At 43.6% G+C, this 18,610-nt stretch overlaps 1 protein-coding gene across 4 annotated transcripts in view; it reads left to right on the top strand.

Annotated features, from left to right (window-relative positions):
- Positions 1-1,488: 1,488 nt before the first annotated feature.
- The window catches only part of RPRD1A (regulation of nuclear pre-mRNA domain containing 1A), a 62,665-nt gene continuing 45,543 nt past the window's right edge, over positions 1,489-18,610 (top strand). For 3 of the 4 annotated variants that reach the window (XM_065398028.1, XM_065398029.1, XM_065398030.1), the window contains exon 1: positions 1,489-1,703. In XM_065398028.1, coding sequence (XP_065254100.1) covers positions 1,553-1,703 — 151 coding nt within the window. In that variant the 5' untranslated portion in view covers positions 1,489-1,552. Of the gene's footprint in view, positions 1,704-14,769; positions 14,972-18,610 lie in introns of those variants that run through there. The other variant, XM_065398027.1, reaches the window with a different exon arrangement.

Here is an 18,610-nt window from a genome sequence, read left to right as displayed (position 1 = left end):
GGAAGAATGGGAGGGGAGGGATAGCTCAGTGGTTTGAGCATTGGCCTCCTAAAACCAGGGTTGTGAGTTCAATCCTTGAGGAGGCCATTTAGGGCTCTGGGGCAAAAATCTGTCTGGGGATTAGTCCTGCTTTGAGCAGGGGGTTGGACTAGATGACCTCCTGAGGTCCCTTCCAACCCTGACATTCTATGAGTCTATAACAGTCAATCAGAGTTGCTGTAGGAAGCAGACAACGCTCCCCTTCCCTGACAGGAACTAAGAGGACTTTAGGTGATGGGGGAGAGGGAGCAGCTGATACTACCTTCACAGGACAGGTGGGGGGAAGGAAGAGGAGAAAGACCCCATAGGTTAGGGCTGCCTTCTCCCATTCTGTGAATAATGGGTCAGTCTGCTCTCTGCTTCTTCATCCTGACACCACCAGGCCTGCAAATGAGGAGTGAGTATAGAGTCCCTGCAGTTGACCTCATCAGAACCTGGGATGGATGAGAAGAGGACATTGCTTCATCTGTCCCTGTCTCCTCCCCAACCTGGGAATGGATGGGGAAGACCTCCTGGTGCTGCACTATTGAATCAATTGCCTCTCCCCCAGGAGCTACAGCAGTGGAGGCAGAATTGATGTAGAAATGAGGGGATCAGGGTTTTGGGGTGCAGAATTATGTGAGCTATGTAATAAACTTCTTGGCCAGGGGATGGCAGCTGTGGGGCTTGAGATGCAGACTTAAATAATTAGAATGTTAAGGTATGAGGAGACCACGCCAACAGGCAGCCATGGAGCACCCCTGTATTGGGAGCCTAGATCACCTGAAAATCAATACATTTGGGAGAACAGGGGGCAACACTAATTGTCACAGACCTGTGCTGGGGTGGGTGCGGGGAGTTCAAAAAACAGAAGAGAGCCCCCAAAACAAGCCGAAACCCTAATTTATTTTCAAAAAACCTCATGACTTTTGGGATATTCGTATCTTGTTGGGGGTGTGGGCTCTGACATGACGTTTTTAACTTTCGGGGTTAGCGGTAGGTACTGCGCTTGTTCTGTGTCAAGGGCAGCAGAAAATCGCTCTTGGAGGGATGGCAACTGCCGGGGGGGCCAGGCATGAAGTGAACAATGTAAATGATCCACGAGGCCGGTCCAAACTAGTGAAATGTTCAGAGACACCCCCGTGGTCCCTGATCCATCTCCCCTGCTTCTCAACGTTTCGTATCAAACGCGCCCCCTCCCCCCATAGTCCGCGAGTTGCAGGGCCGCTACTGCCCAGGCCTGCGGGGTGAACGCGGGGATCATTATGCGCCAGCACCCACGTGCCCCAGACTCTGCCCCCGCCCCTTGGGCTCCTCCTCTCCCCGGGCAGGGGCGGGGCCTTGTCTTTCACCCGGATGTGGGAAGTTCGGTTCCGCCCCTCGCTCAAGACCCGCCCCGGTAGTGACGTAAGGAGCCAGGGCGGAGAGAATCGGGCTCTGGGCCGCCGCCATTTTGGTTGCGGGGGGCCAGGGCCGGTGGGTTTGTCAGGCGCGCGGGCCCCGCCGGGCGGCGTGTAAGGGGCGCGCGGGCGGGATGTCGGCGTTCTCGGAGGCGGCGCTGGAGCGGAAGCTCTCGGAGCTCAGTAACTCCCAGCAGAGCGTGCAGACGCTGAGCCTCTGGCTCATCCACCACCGCAAGCACTCGGGGCTCATCGTCACCGTCTGGGAGCGGGAGCTGCGCAAAGGTGAGGTCGGCACCGGGCAGGCCGAGTCCGCCCCATGCTGCTGGCTCGCCCCGGCCTGGGGCTCACCCCTCCCCCGGCACTGGCCGCCGGGGCAAGCAGGAGCCCCGAGGGCCCTGTTCTGCTGAGGGGGCGACCGCTCTGTGTCTTCTCCGCCTCGCTGCCCCACCCCCCGGAAGGCGGCATCGCCCGCGCCTCGCGGCACGAGGCCTTTCCCCGGTGACCCGCCGCCTCCACTGCTGGGAAAACAGCGCGTTGTGTGGGGAGCGGGCCCGGGCTAGGAGCTGCGGCTCTGCTACGGGCTCGGCAACGGTCCCTGTCCTAGCGCGCTGGGGAAGAACAGTCCTGCAGGCGGGTCCCCGGGGATGCGCTGTGCCAGGGTCAGTGTTTCTCTCCGTGCTGTGCCTTGCTTGGCGTGGAGACTTCTAACTGCGTCAGCGGGTTTGTCTCTTTTCAGAGACAGTCAGTCAGCGGGTAGGACTAATTAAAGGGACACCGTCAACTTTACAAATAACGCTTTTTTAACCTATGATGTTTTAGTGGTACTGAAGATCAGTATAACAAAGGCTAGAGTCTCGTTTTCCCTTTCGGTGTTTACTTTCAGTATTGGGCATTGTTTTGTGTATAATCAGTTTTGCAGTGTAGTAGGCAAATTGCTGTTTGTGGATCTTTCACAGCAGTAGCCTGGAGTAAATACATTAAATAGAAACATGTGATGTGTAACTACAAAAATGGGCAGGAGGACTCAGACAAGTGTGAGAACTAAAGCTTTGTTTACCTGGCTTTGGAATCTGACTATATTTCAGACTGACTTTTTTAAACTTCGAGGTTGTCTCCTTGGTAATATGCGTTCATCCTTAATTTAGTTTTTCCTAGCAAATGAATTGTAGACTTTCTGCTGCAATGACAGGAGCTGGCCTATTTGCCATAGTACTAGAAGTCACCTTAGCTGATAACTTGCTCTTCCTGGTAACTTTTGCTTTCACTCTCCCCATAGCTACCTTTAACACAGCAGAGAGATTGAGGGATTTGAACAGGAAGAGTTTAGGGGTGGGTTTTTTATTAGGGAGGAGAAGCTGGTAGGCAGCAGCCCAACAAAATTGATAGGAAAAAATTGGCTGACCTGATGTATGTGCCTTGCCATATTGATAGATCACAGTGCCCAAATAAATCTGTTAGTCTTTAGGGTGCCAACGGATTCCTCCTTGTTTTTGTGGATACAGACTAACAGAGCTACCCCTCTGATAAGTGGTGGATCAAATATATATATATTTTTTCTGGGTTGGACCACATAACTTCATAGACATAGAATTGGTTCATCCTAGAAATGTGGGTTTAAAATTAAATAGGATTAAGTTAAAAGGAAAACTTTAGTATTCGTATCTTATAATTATTTTAGCCTGTATTGAAACAGTATGTAAGTTTTAACATCTTAGATTAGGCTTTCATGTGTTTTGTATTAGCAACGTTTAAAAATACATTTGATTTAAAATACATTTTAGTTCACTTCTTGCAGAAAATGGCTCTCTTTTGAACTTTCAAATCACTAGACTGAACAGAGTAAGTAGAATTAAAAAACAAACCCAAAACTTGTGTGTTCTGGGTAGAAACCATGGGATGTCAGAATGCACAAACTGAAGTTAATTGTCTTCTACACAGATATGTAGGTTTAACTATTTTACCTAAGTTATTTTGTAAAGTAAAAGTAACTTCCCTAGAACAACACTGTCTCCCGTGCAGTTTCTCTTGTTTTGAAAACAAATGCATGGGTTTTCTCCTACATGTCTAAAAAACAAAAATCCCAAACACACCCCAAATAAATTATTTAAGATCACTGTTTTGAATGATGGAGAAGTTTATGAAGAACAGCTGATTGTAGGAGCCTTTTTAATTGGTTTTATTTTCTATCTTCATCAACATACATATGAGTTTGAGGGTATGAGGCAGTCACTGTAGTACCATCAGTATATTGCTCATGTCCAGCTCTTTAACTCCTTATCAAGTTCAGATAGTATAGTTAAGGCTATGTTTTAGTCACGGGTATTTTTAGTAAAAGTCATGGACAGGTCACATACCATAAACAAAAATTCATGGGGCTGTGACCTGTTAATGGCTTTTACTAAAAATACCTGCTGTAACTAAAGCTGGGGGAGGAGGGCTGGCCTGGGATGTGGGGGCTGGGCCACGGCCTGGGACCCCTGCTGGTACTGGGGGAGGGAGGGTTGGCAGGGCTGGTAGGGGCTTCCTACCTGGCTCTGCATCCCTGCAGTTCCTAGGAGGCAGGGGCCAGGGCAGAAACTGCTCCCGCCACAAGTGTTGGCTGCCGCAGCTCCCCCAGCACTAGCCTCTGCAGAGGTCACGGAAAATCACGGAATCTGTGACAACTCACAGCTTAGGGACTCTGACTAGGGAAATGGATGAAAATTAGATGGTTGAAACTCAGTCTGTCAGTGGTTTCAATCTTATTTGATCATGCCCCCCCTTCTTTATGTCTGTAGTAGTTTTATGCACCACACCATACAAGTATGTATACCGATTTAAAAAGAAAATCAATATGTAACTCTCACTAAATATTAAAAACAGTAAGGCATTGATTCAAACAGAGCAAACAATCCATTATAATAAAAGCAAAACTGCGATTGTGGTTGATGCTTACAATTAAATGTGGACACCACATCGTAGCAAATAGATTAACGTATAGATGGCAACGACTTTGTATAATTCTATGCAAGCTTAAACAAATCCATCAAAATACACAGCGTCCTCTGAGAACGTGTATGGAGGAATCAGCTTTGCTAATTATTCATTGCTGTGGGTAAAGTGCGCAGTAAGTCTTTTTTTTTCCCCCCCCCTCCCCTTTCCCTAAAGCTTCTCATGCCCTCCCAGAATACATTCCACACTTTGAGAACATCCTCTCTAAGTAAATGGAGGTAGTGTTGGTTGGCAGGATGAAGCACTCTGAAGAATTGACAGCAATGTTTGCTGGTAGCATCTGTCTCCAGTTGTCAAGGTTGTGCTCTCTTGGGGGAGGGGATCTGTATGGGGTCCTTAGCAGAAATACTATTATTTTTATCTTCACCTGAATCATGATTTCGCTACAGTGTTGCGTGCCTTTGCCACCTCAAAGTAAGATGGTGCAATGCTTCTGACTTGGGGCTAACCTCTAAGAGTGTCTGGAAACTACAGCTGTTTAGACATGTGGCAGTCCAGCTTCTGTCTAAGAAAAAACCACTGAGATCACTTCATGCTGCACTGTCCATTTCAAGGTCCTGGTCCTCATTTTTTAAGCTATAGAAATTGCCTTTTGTTCCACATCCCAACCTTCAGCTTCATTTGAGGATGCTGTGGCTGACAAACCCCAACCTCTATCTTAACTATTTGTCTGTGATCACCACAGTATTTGAAAGCCTCACAAAAGTTGTTACTTATATTTCAGTACTGTCTAGAAACCCCAGCCAAGATCAGGGCCTCATTGTGATAGATGCAGTGCTAACACAGCATAGACAGTCCCTAACCCCAGTAGTTTCCAATGTAAATGAACAATATAGGCAAAGAATGGGAGGGAAAACAAGCACAGAGCGAAGTGACTTGCCCAAGGTGAGACAGTAGGTCCCTGGAAGAACCAGGACTAGAATCTGGGTCTCAGGAGACCTAGTTCAGTGCCTTTTTTTATCAAACCACATGAATACATCTGCCCAACTCTCCTGCCCTGTGAGATAAAGAATTAGTAATAACTTTGTTTTAGAGAGTAGGTGATTTTGCCAGTGTTACCCAGGAATTCTGTGACAGAATTAAAAATTGAACCCATATCTCTTGAGTCCCAAACCAATGCCTTTAACCATAATGCCATCTTTCATCTCATAATTCATTCTTGTGGAAGGCCCTTAACAGTGGAATATGCCATCACCAGGGATAAGCGGAGCACCCTTAAGAGCACAGTACAATGCAAGACTAATTTCTCTGGAGCCTTTCACTTAACTAATGAGTGGAATGGCCATGGATGCGGGTCCTGGACAACAATTTGCCTAGTTTTTCATCTTAAATGGCTTCAAAAAAGATAGGAGCTCTCAGACCCTTGTTCCTCTTTGTCAGTGGCCCCTGTATTTCTAAAATTGTGTAATGGGAACTAGACACTATGTTGAAATTGGGGTGAGGAGGTGGTATTTAGACATGCATATACTATTTACTGTCTGGATAAGTTAACATATTGTAACAAGTCTATTCTTCTGGAGCCTAATCCCATGAGATTCTGGTTCTGACAGTGAACTCTTGCAGTTTGCTTTAAAAACTAGCAAAATGAGTGACAAAATACAAACTTCTGGAATGTGAAAACAAACTTCTCAACATGTCTTTTTTGGGTTACAATTAGCTAGAATTCTCATATTTGTAATTTTTTGTCCTCTTAAAACTTCATATTAAAACATAGATCTTTTCTTTAATGTTTTGGGTTTTATTTTTAGCTTATTCCTATTTTTCTTTCCGTCAGACTCCTTGTCCAGAGTACCTTAGGTAAATTTTACCTCACTTGCTTTTTGGTAATTATGTAAAGATGGTTACAGTAATAGGAGTTGTTTAATTCCATGATGCAGCTTTTTTTCTTGCCCTCTTTCTCCAGTCTTCAGTAAGGAATGACTCTTTAGATCATGCTTTTAAGAGTACAGAAACAAATGGTATTGGAAAGATTTTTTTTTCTATGCTGATGGCTACAGTAAGGGTATGTCTACACTTACCGGAGGGTCCGGCGGCAGGCAATCGATCCCGGATCGATCCCGGAAGTGCTCGCCGTCGACGCCGGTACTCCAGCTCGGCGAGAGGAGTACGCGGCATCGATGGGGGAGCCTGCCTGCCGCGTCTGGACCCGCGGTAAGTTCGGACTAAGGTACTTCGAATTCAGCTACGTTATTAACGTAGCTGAATTTGCGTACCTTAGTCCGAAGTGGGGGCTTAGTGGGGACCAGGCCTAAGATAAGGGGAAATGGCTGATCAAACTGAATTGAAGTAATACTGAAGTAAGCTCCCATCCCTAGTTGCATGTTCTTAACAGTCTTTGGACTGAAATTCTTGATTAGAATAACTTTGTACAGTTGCAGAAGAGTAATCATTTTTAGTTTTTAGCTATTATAGATTTCACTTTGTCTAGATGTGTGTGTACATAAATTCAAAGGAAAACTGTTAAAATGCAATCTGTGAAATTTTCATGCAATTATATTTGTAACATTTGGAAATATGTAAATAATTAGAATTATTTCAAAATAGGATGCTGAATTCGCTGCAGTCTTATGGCATGTAATGACTTTTTTTACTTATTTGTCTTGGTTGTAGCCAGCAGCAGGACAGTAGGATTTGTCCATGAATTTACAGTCCCTTAGCGTAAACAGCATCTGAGTGTTTTGTAAGCATACATTACAGTTCATAAACTCTGATTTTTTTTTTTTTTTTTTTTTTTGGACCTTTCTCCTCAGAATTATATAACAGACTTTTTACTAATGCTTCTTGACTGTAACTAATGAAAACATTAAATGTATATATCCTAGAATTCATCATTCTGTGAAATTACAGATACTATGGGTTGACAGTAGACTTCTGGCATCTGTCATATGATGATATATTCATCAGATGAGTTTGCTCATTAGAGACTTTCTTTAAGAGGTTGGTTGGAACATACATGCTGAATGCTCCTGTAGATTGACTAGTATGGCTTTTAGTATGTGTTTAAACTTGTGTTCCACTCATTTTCTTTGTTTTTTAGCTAACCTATGAGATAATATGCATATACGTATAATTTTTAAATTTAGATTTTTTTTTTTTGTCATAACTGTCATTTAGTTCATGCTCTGGGTCTGTGCTAGCATATTGATGAAAATATTTTTATATTATTGAAAAGAGGCTATAGCAATTTGAAGCATGACACCACTACAGTGATTAGAGCCCAACTATAATTTTAATAGCATTGTCATGAACTTCAGTTGAGATTGATCCATCTAGGTTTGTAGCTGTTTCTTTCATGCATGTTCAGGGTATGTCAGCCTCTTGATGTGACATTGTCATAATGCATTGTAATGACTCCAAACTGTGGCTCTTTTTTGTAAGAAAAAGTTGCCTTTCTGTTTGGTTATAATCTTCAGACTTAGCCACCTGGATCACCTCTCTATATGAGGCGGTTGGGGATGGGTGGCATTATCTGAAGAGGTCAAATCAGATAGAGAAAAGTATTGATACTGTCCCAGTTCCATCCATGAGACATCATTCAGAGTAGATATTTGTATTATGATCTCCCCTCTCCTTCCTTGTATGTTGTAATCAGCAGTGTAATAGCTAACAATGCTTACATTTAAAATTTTAATTATACTGTACCGTAGTTAACCTATTGAAATGAGTGAGGCAGTTCACAGTTCTCCAAGCTGTTTCATGGTCAGGTAGATATTAATAGGGAAAAGCTATATTTTTGGAACTATAAGGGCTAAACACTTACAAAATGAAAGTGTAGATTCTAGAGCCCAGAACATCAGCCATCAGAGAAAAGTACCAGTTCTTCAAACTGCCATGAACAGGATCAGTCTGGCTCCTGATATAGTGGGTTAAAATTTAACTTTCTCTAAATATATGATCTGTGCATGACACTCCTGTGTTTTAACTCTTGAGTGGAGAGCTGGTAGAATCTCCCCAAACTCTTAACCTGTGAGGGCTGTGGTAGCAAAGAAGAATGTGAGTCAGGTCCCCACTAGTTGTTTCATGTGACTCCCTCTGCTGTATATACTTGCTGCCCTGAAAACAATCCAGTCAGTTCCTCCTTAACTGCAGAGGAGCTGTGTACCACGTCAGCAGTTGTAGCTCTTTGGATCCCAGTAATTGCTTAAGGTATCCTTTCTCAATACCAACTTTGTCTTTCAATCAAGTCTGGAACTTATTGAAGTTCTTATATCTTGGCTTCTGATGTTTGGTGCAATTCTTCAGTGCTTGACTTTTGTCAGTACTTTGGCACTTGGTGACACTTGATTTTTTTGTTGGAGCTTTGGTGTTCTGACATTTACTAATTGGTACCTGTAGTCTTCTTTGGCATGCTGCTTTTTATTTTGCCACCAGCTCATCAACCTGCTGTTTATCTTTTCCCTACTGAGGCAGCTTTTGTAGTCTTCACGGAGATTACCTGAGTACTTGGGTTAGTTAAACCTTCCTGCAAGCATCCACGCTGCTAAGCCACACTTGAGGCATATCTGGTAGGTGTATGCATCCTAGTTACATGCTAGAATTTCCAAGGGCATATCCCATGGTTCATAGTGCAATACCACTCCATGAATTGTTTTGTGGTGTATTTTGGAAGAAATTATCTGTCCCTCCCATGTCCCTGTGTGGAAGAGTTCTTTGCTCACCAATACAGAGAATTTAAACACTTCTGGCATTGCACACTCCTCATTTCCATCTTCACCTCTGTTCTGTCCACTGTCAAGGCATTGATCCAGATCAGGATGATGACCTATTCCAGCAATTGTCACTGTTAATCCAACACCTGTTTTCACAACTGGAGGCAGATAGAGGGCATGAGACTTGGTAGAGAGCATTTTGGCAGCAGGCCTTGGTGTGGACACAGCAGAATTGAGACAGCTGATGCAGGTTGTAATAGCTGTAGATTCTCTTATGTTGACCTGATGTTGGATCAGGAGCACAAGTACAGAGTGGGTATACACTGTCATGCAGACCCAACCCTCCAGTGTCAGGACATGCAGATGAGGGAGTCCAGAAGTAGGCTCTTACCTCAGACTGCTACAGGTTGGTTGCTAACCAGTTTTGTCAACTGTGACCATCTCCTTCCCCCCACAAAGTGAACGTGAAGTTGTACCCTGATGTAAGGGTGCACTCAGAAGAACTTGCATACTAAGCAGTTGCAGATGGTGGTAGTATGTACATTTTGACAACTTATGGTAAGTTGGCACTGCTTGCAAACCTGTTTGGATGCAGTATGCCCAATGACATTTGTGTTATTGGGACTGCTGTGCACTCCACAACATATGCAAGCATAATGGGGAGAGCGTTCTCCAGGAATGGGTTGAAGACTGGCTGCCTGTACACCAGAACATAAGAGTGCGCCTTTGATCACTGGGGCTGGGAGAACAAGGGAAGTAAGGGATGGCTTGTGTGCCCACATCCTGCTTTGTGTGGGGAAAATGTGAGGCTGTGGAGTGTTATACTGTGTAGACTGACATGTTTGCTGCTGTTCTGAGAATTAAAAGCTTTTGATTTAAGCTTTCTGCCTCTTATTTCCCAAACACACTCACCTGTGGATTGTTCAATCAAATACTTTAGTAAAACCAAATGCAGCCAATCCAGCTGCTACTGTCCAGAGTGAAAATATTAAGAGTGAAATGTACAGTGAAAACAAAGTAAATCAGTGTGATGTCACTGATAGAATTGCACATCACCAGTGTTCTTGTACTACTTCTCCTCTGGTTGCACGGCGGTAGGACGAACAGAATACATATATCCATACTCACTTCTGTTCTAGGAGTTTGACTGCCACATTGCCAACCCCACTCCAGAATTGTCAAGTGGTGCATTGACTGTCAGGTATGTTAGCATGGAGGAGAGTCCACTGGAGAAGGTACTGGTCATCAGGCTAAGCAACTGCTTGAACATTTCCTTCTGCTGCTGCCAGTCATGCTCCTTCATCTCCCTGTCCTGCTCCAACAACTGCCTCTGGAATTCTCACTGCTGGTGTGACCTGTGGCTAAAGTCATTTTGCATATCCTGCAGCTGGTCATCTTTGGAACATTTTTTCTTTTCCCCTGCTAGTTCAGGGCCCTCATCCCAAAAGCCGCTGGAGGGCTGCTTGGTGTAGCAGATGTGGACAGCCTTGCAAAGGCAATAAAAGAGCTTTTTTTTTTTTTTTTTTTTGGTCTAGGGAAATAAAAATCTCTCAACATCGTGTCACAGGAAGGCCACAAAATTGATACTTTTATCTTCTCCATACCCACATTTATCTCCTTTCTCCATATTTGCCTGTTGATAAGCAGCTGCAACTCAGGTCACCAGCCCACCAATACAATGGAAAATCTTGGAGTTTTTTTAAAATAAAATAAAAAATATATTTTTTTTAATCTGTATGGGGGTGGGTTTGGTGCCCATAAACCAGGGACCTTTTACCAGTGCTGGTCTTAACGCTATTTCAGGTAGTGGTGTCATTAGAAGATGTTAATCTGCTAGAGATTCAGGATTGGAAGAGGGAATTTTTCCAGGCCTGTGGTAGAAGACCATCTGTCTATGTCAAAGAGGTATTTCCTTGCCTGGTGACTGATCAGTGAGTGACTAGAGAGGACTTGTAAGCTGTGGGGTGGGGAGGGTTTGTCCTGCATAGGCATATCTTGGACTGTCTTGAGGATTTCCTGTATGAAAAGTTCACAAGCATATTCTTCTCGGGGTGGACCAAAATCTGTGAACACAAAAAGCATGCTGAAATAGGATGCAGGAACTTGCTTACCACGAATATGCCTTTTCACAGCCCCTGTATATCCGCAAGAGACTTTCACTCAGGGTGGATTTGATTTAAATCATGATTTAAATCACTAATCAGGAAGACTCGATTTAATCATGGATTTCTACATAATAGTGCATTCTTGTTGGTTATTATAACCTTAATACATATTCTTCACAACTCAGAGATGTAGGTTTCATTTTTAAAGTGATTTATTTTGAAAACTTTTCAGATTAGTTTTACAGCTATATCAGAAAATGAATGATTGGTTATTTCATTTACCAAAGGGTAATTGAAGAAGATATTTATGAAGTCATTGGGAGGTGAACTATCTCCAATTCAACAGGTTAATCGTTAAAATTTGGAGGATTTTCTTGTCATGCTGTATTAGGAGGAGAACATCACCAGACAGACATTTCAATTGTTTTATTTAACTAAAACAACAACGGTATGTATTCTGGATTTTTTTCTTCAACAGCAAACATATAATATTATGACACAAGAAGCATATGAAATTTTGAATTTAGTTAAACATTCAAGGTTTGTTTTTGCTAAAATTGTTTAACTAAAATAGTTAAATTAAATATATTAAAACAAAAACAAAAATTAAATCGACTGTCAGCCAGGTCAACATGAGAAACTTAAAGTTTTGGCTTCTGCGGCTAACTCCGTCGTCTTCACCTTCATTTTCCTGTTTGTTCATAATCTGGAAAAGAAAAACAAGCTTTCCTGCTTTTTCATGTCCCAAACGATTTCTCCATTTGGAATGAATTAGTCCAAAGGAAGAAAATATTCTTTCTACACAGTCAGAAAAAGCTACTGCTGTTAAAAGTGAGATTATCACTTCAACAGTCTCTGAATCGAAGTGCTTAAGTGACTTCCACCAGTTCACTGGTGTGACTTCCTTTAAAACATCATCAGGAAACATCTATTTCTTGAATGGTTCTTATTCCCCAACTGGGTCTTTTTTACAGCCTACTGCCATTATAGGTTTTCCCTTCTAGTGAGAGAATGGTATGGTAGATCTCAAATCAACGAAGGCTACGCTCAGAAAGACCTCAAGACTTCTGGAATATGCTGCTCAAACAGTTTCACTTTTGTTTCTACTGCCTGTCCCTCCCTTCTCACATTTATCTCCAAACTACTTCTCCTTGTCCAGATCTATTCTGCCCCCAGCAATTTTCTATTCCAGGGGTCGGCAACCTTTCAGAAGTGGTGTGCTAAGTCTTCATTTATTCACTGTAATTTAAGGTTTTGTGTGCCAGTAATACATTTTACATTTACAGGGGCCAGCAGATGGAACCCCAGACTGGCAGCGGGCTGAGCGGGGCCAGCGTCCAGGACTCGGGCTGGCAGTGGGCTGAGCCGCTCAGTCTGCTGCTCGTCTGGGGTTACGGCCGCCGGCCCCGCTCAGCCCACTGCCGGCCCGGGGTTCTGTCCATCCAGGCCGGCAGTGGGTTGAGCGGGGCCGGTGGCTGGGGCCCAGGCTGGCGGACGGAACCCCAGGCCGGCAGCAGAGTGCCACTGAAAATCAGCTCGCGTGCCGCCTTTGGCACGCGTGCCATAGGTTGCTGACCCCTGTTCTATTCATTGAACTTTCTGAAACTTTGCACTTTTAGAGAGAGGTAAGGCATTGAGTCTGTATACACAAATTTGCAGAGGGCCAATAGGGGTTGAGATCTGTTATCTCACCTCTGTATCTATGTATGTTTGTTAATATTTTTTGATTTTAACAAGCATGTTATCTCTGGAGACACAAATCCACAGTTTGAGAACTGCAAAACTAAGCATCTCTGATGGTATCTTCTAGACTGAGCACTGAGTCCCATTGGGTAGATAGAAAGTTTAAACTAAATAATCTGTACAGAAGCCCCTGGAACCCCATAAGATTGGGTCCATAGTCCATGAACTATTGGAACTCATTTACAAAACTTTTCTTAAACATTACATGAATATATTGTCTCATACTATAGAATTAGAATTTATAATCCCTATTCCATGATGAGATATCTTTGAGCTATAATGCATCTTAATTAAAACGATCTTTAGATAGGCTTTCCTCAAAAAGCATTTTATCAAAAAATCCAATTTAAATACCCCCCCCCTCCTTTTTTTAAAAAAAATAATTGATTTTTATCCACCCTGCTTTCTCTTAATATAGCCACAGATCATACAGTAGGACTTAAATCCCTGGCTGTCTTGGACCGTGCCAGTATGAGAAGAATGCAGTGTGTGTGTATACATAGCTATGCATATGTGCATGTGCTACATGCATCCCTGTGTCTGCAGGCATCGCTCATTTTGTAATCTCAGTTGTGAATAAATCGGTTAGCAGTATTCAGTTACATCTCAGGTAGAATAAATGACTAGTTGCATATTTACTACTTTTCTCCTTGATTGGAATCCATCTTAAATTGCATGTGATGGGGAGGAAGGGGGGAATAGGGTGGCTGGGGAAATGGTGTGGCTTCTGCACTCAAGTGACCTAAAGGTCACATTCTTCTTAATAATTGCATTGGCCATAAACCAGCAAAATCCTACTACTTATGTTGCAGTTTCTCACTAGGAATAACAAAGATGGCAGCAGCCTCTTACCTGTCAGTGGCTGTGGCTCTGATGCTGTTTTCTCTCTGTTCCATTCCCTGTCCCCGAGCAGGTTTATGGACTCTGGTCTGAGGATGTCCTCCAGTCCATCTGCCCATAGGGCCTGCTGGCCCTGGGGGATGTTTGATTTCTTCCAGTCCTTCTACTGCCGGGATCTCCTCTGTCTCTGCCAGTCTCTGTCCATAAGTGTATTTGCTCTTAAAACCCCATCAGGCACAACAGGGGGCTGTTCCATGCTTTGGGTAGTGTTGAGCAACTAGTCAAACTCTTTGTAGTAGTGGCAGGTTGATAGTAAGTTTCTAGATTTGTCGTTGGTATTTTTTGTAGTGTGTTTTTTTTATTCTCTGTACACTGACTTTCCCTCCATATAATCCCCTCCTCTGCCAGACTCTTGGAGATGCTCCTTTAGAGGTGTGATTTTTGGTGTGTATCTCAAATTATGGTGCTTACTACACTAACTGTTCAAGTAAGCTGTGTAGAAATGCAGAAGACTGGGTGTAATGTGTTTATAAACTTGCCAGATGTAGTATATAAACTAATAGATGAGTTCCAGTGCAGAGAAAGGGAGCCGGTACAGAGGCAGGAAAATATGACCCCTACAAAGCCGTTAGAGGACAACCACCTGGGTTACAGCTGCCTTCACATGGGGGATAGGTTCTAGCCCCTTCCCCCAACCCTATCTTACAGTGAATCGTGAGTTCTAACTTATACCCCCAGCTGGGTAAGCAAGCCTGACAAATCCATATAAAAGGCTTCTTATGCATGGAAGAGAGGCTTGGGCTAAAACCAAGGTAAGAGTCTGGGCTAAATGAGTAGAGTTAAGCCAGGTTCTTTCTTGTGTGTTGTCCCAACTCCCCCATCCCCTTCCATCCACGCACACAAACATCTCACCTGAGTCGTGCTTTCAGTCCAGGCCAGCTAGCATGGCAGGGGGTATAGGGAGTAGTGCGTGGGTTCTGGTTTCACTTGAGCTAGTAGTACTCCTCCTATGCTGTGAGAATGCAGACTAAATCATTTAGAGTGCTGATAGTCCTCCATTGTCTTCTCTCAGTTTCCTCCAGTGTGCCAAGGAGGACAGACAAATTCTCCCACAGTTCACTGGGAAAGAATCGGTTGCGCAGTTTACTGCAGCACAAAGAACTATGGGACATATCTCCAGAAAGTCCTGATGATGCACATGGGGGAGCGCACCATAACTTGGGTAAGGGCTTGCAGTGTAGCTGCTCGTACACAGGCTGGAGTAACGTGGTTTCTCGTAGCATACATGTAACACATAATGTATATTAAACTGTCTGAATGCCTGCTATATATGTTTTGGATTAGACTTGCTTTCAGTGTGTCTAACTACCGGTTTGGTCTGAACTGTTTCAGCTAGCACTGGTTTAGTGCCAATATGAATGTCATTAAGATGGTTCAAACTGAAATGGTCCAGATGGGTCAACTACTCCCACAGTGCACCAGTAGCCTTTTGAAGTGTTCCAGAATCCATTGCTTCTGGGAGCTGTGCCAATAACTGGAATTAGGTAACCAGAGGGCATTGCAACTGAAAGTTCAGAAGAGCATTAGTGTGGGCATAAGGTAAAACGGCACCTTTTCAGAATGAGAGTGAATATAGATACAGCCCTAACATCCAATCCCTTCCTCAGTATTCACCTGGTGCAACGGCTCAGTATAGCAGTGATATTGGTTGTTACCTATTTTTGTACTGCTCCCAGTGTCAATAGTCACCACCTAGCCCCTGCCTTGAGCCAGGAAAACATGTGTGATCTTAAATAAAACCCTAATAACCTGTAAATTGTGGCAGACAACACTACTAACACTTGAATCTAACATACTGTGTTTTACCAAGTGCCGAGGAAAATCTGTATAGTTCCCTGATCCATTCATATATTTTTTTAATGGAAATCCAGACTTCCATATCTCTTTGAGACATGAATATGACCAGTCATCTCCGAAGAGAGATGCTATAAGGGGTAGATAAGTTTTTAGATTGAGTCCAACAGAGTTGATTTTGGAAATCAATACGCTCAACTGTTCCTGAGAACATTTTACATTTAAGTCCTTTGTTCGTGTCGTTTAATTAGAATCTATACAGAGCAGAATACATTAGCAGCAAACGCTAAGGCAGGATTGTGTGTACTTCCAGATAGCAATTTAGCCCAGTTTGATATAGTTCTATTGCACATCAGCAAGAGTTCAAGGTTGAGGTCTAGATACAGAAACACACATAGGTGGAGAAGTTTAAATGTGCATCATCCAGAGATAGGCTCTGAACTGGAACCCAAGAGACCTGGGTTCTAATCAGTGTTGCATTATTTTAGTAACTACAGAAAAATCTCTAACAATATTCCTCTGCCTATGCTCCTTCAATGCTGGTTGGTTCTCTGCCTCAACTGCCAAAGAATCCTTTGGATTAAGCATTTTGTATAACTAAATCAGGCAAATCTGTAATATCTGTAGATTGGATAGATCAGTGGTTCTGAACTGGGGTCTCGGGCTGCAAGCAGGTTTTTTGAGGGGGGGAGACGCCAAGCAGGGCCAGCATTAGACTCGCTGTGGCCCAGGGCAAAAAGCTGAAGCCCCATCACATGGGTCTGAAGTCCTGGGCCCTGAGGAATGTGGCTTCACAGTGCTCTTGTGGTGTGGGGCACCAGGCAGTTGACCTGTTTACTACCTCCTAACGCCTGCTCTGGCTTTTATATGCAGAAAACCAGTTGTAGCATAGCTGGGCTGTGGAGTTTTTATAGCATGTTGGGGGGTGGGGCTCAGAAAGGAAAATGTTGAGAACCCCTGGGCTAGATTGTATGGGGAGACTTTTTTTTAAAGGCATTACATACACCATTATATATACACCAATATCCTATATGTTGCTTAAGACAATTTGTAAATGTTTCTTACCAGCAAATGGACAAGGAAAATATCTGGCTTTGTAATGTCTCATCTCAGTACAGTGAATATGAATATGGTTTGTTGAAATCTCACCTCTGACAGCTGGAGAAAACACTAGCTTTTTGATGGAGATGTGGGGATACTTTTTTCCTCCATCCGTTAATGGTAGTTCTTTAGAAAGAGGTGCTTTCTCCCCCCCCCCCCCCCCCCCGTCCCGTCCCGGCCCCCCCCTTATGAGCACTGTGAGGAAGTCGGCTTGCTGTCTCTGGGATTTCTTTCAATTCTTTCCATTGGATGGACTCCCTTGTGACAGAATGGCCTCCTTGTTTTTAGTGTTCCACTCCTTTTAATTAGGGTTTCTGAGCTTGTTTATATAGGGACCCCAACTTTATGTGGCTTGTTTTCATTGTCTCTGACTTTCAGCTATCAGGAGAACAGTGCAGTGTCAGAAAGCAGATCCCAACCCATCAGTGTTGTTGGCACTGCTATCTGAGAGTATATTTTTGTTTCAGAAATCCACTATATTTCTCAAACTTGACTATTTTGAAAACTGAATAGCTATATAGCCATGCGGGACATAAACGGTTCTCACAAGTATTTATTCTATGCAGCTATCAGGATATGTCTGGGCTGTTCTGTCCCCTGTGTATGTGTGCATGAAGAGATTTATGGTTCAATATGGTGACTTTTCAGAGTTAACACATTACAGCCTCCAGATATCTTGTTTTGGGGAAACAATGTATCAAACTGATATCTTTTTCCTGTTAGTGACTGTATCAGTACTAGGGTTCAGTTCAGAGGATAGTTTTACCTAGCCATAGGCTCCTACAATCTCAGATCACCTTACTTGGTTGCTCCGTAGTTTGTCCTCAAAACTCGGGTTTTGCTTGCTCCCATTTCAAGTGATACGCCAAAAGGGCAGTATCTCAGAGCTTGTTGTAGAGACCAGCATGAGCAATTTACTCATATATTTGATAATTTTCAAAGAGTAACATTATTTTCTCTGGATTTCACCTTCCACCTATCATGCGGTGTCTCTGTGCCTGACCCAGATTACCAATCTGAGCTTTTTCAGTAAGAGGATTTTGCATACTGTTGTCCCTTAGACAAGAATCTAACTTCATGTCAACAATGTGTCTATTTCGGATGTTGAGAGCTGTTGTTAGTTCTCACTGTATGCACTGGCATATGAGGGATTTTGTATAAGGAACATGATTAAAACAGCGTTCTATTTACATTGCAGAAATTTAATATTATCACGGAGGGGATGGGGTGCCACAATGTTACTGGATTCTCCTTCCCCAAAGTGTAGATGACACCTGATACCAGTATGCAAATATACTGGGCTGGTGACCAGTACAGGGTGTGAATTAAGCATCTCTAGACTATGCAGGAAAACCAGGGACCAGAAACACACATTTGGCAACTCGCCAACATTGTGCCTATTTTCTGAGGCGTTTGACAAGCACAGAGCCAGCGGTGGTGCATGATGAACTAGTCAGCTGGGATGGTGCCCTGCTGGCCCCAGAATTCAGCATGGGGCCTGATGGGAACCAGCGGCAGGTGCAGAGAGAGGCCTGCAAAGTGATTCTGGGGAGGGAGAAACAGCCTTATGCTGGGTCCCGGGTTTGTATGAAGTTTCCTGCATGCCATCTCCTTCGTTCGGGGTGTGCCGGGAACTGCAGCTGTCCGGACCCCTCCAGTTCTCTCTCTCCTCTCCTCTCTTCTCCTCCTCCCTGCCCCAAGTCTTCCATTTGCAAACTGGGGAGCTAGACTTGGCTGGGTCCAGCTGCTCTGCAGCCCATTTCTGCAAGGGAAAAAGGAAATTCTGCACAGAACATTCATTCTGTGCAAATTCTGCATTGCACAGTGGTGCTGAATTTTCCCAGGCTATTATATGAATCTATACTGTGAATCATGCCCCACCATTTCATAAGTGGTCATGTCATTC

Source organism: Emys orbicularis, chromosome 2 (genome assembly GCF_028017835.1).
Source record: "Emys orbicularis isolate rEmyOrb1 chromosome 2, rEmyOrb1.hap1, whole genome shotgun sequence".
Classification (NCBI taxonomy): Eukaryota; Metazoa; Chordata; order Testudines; family Emydidae; genus Emys; species Emys orbicularis.
Note: the sequence above shows the minus strand (reverse complement) of the source record. Positions and strands in the feature narration are given on the sequence as shown.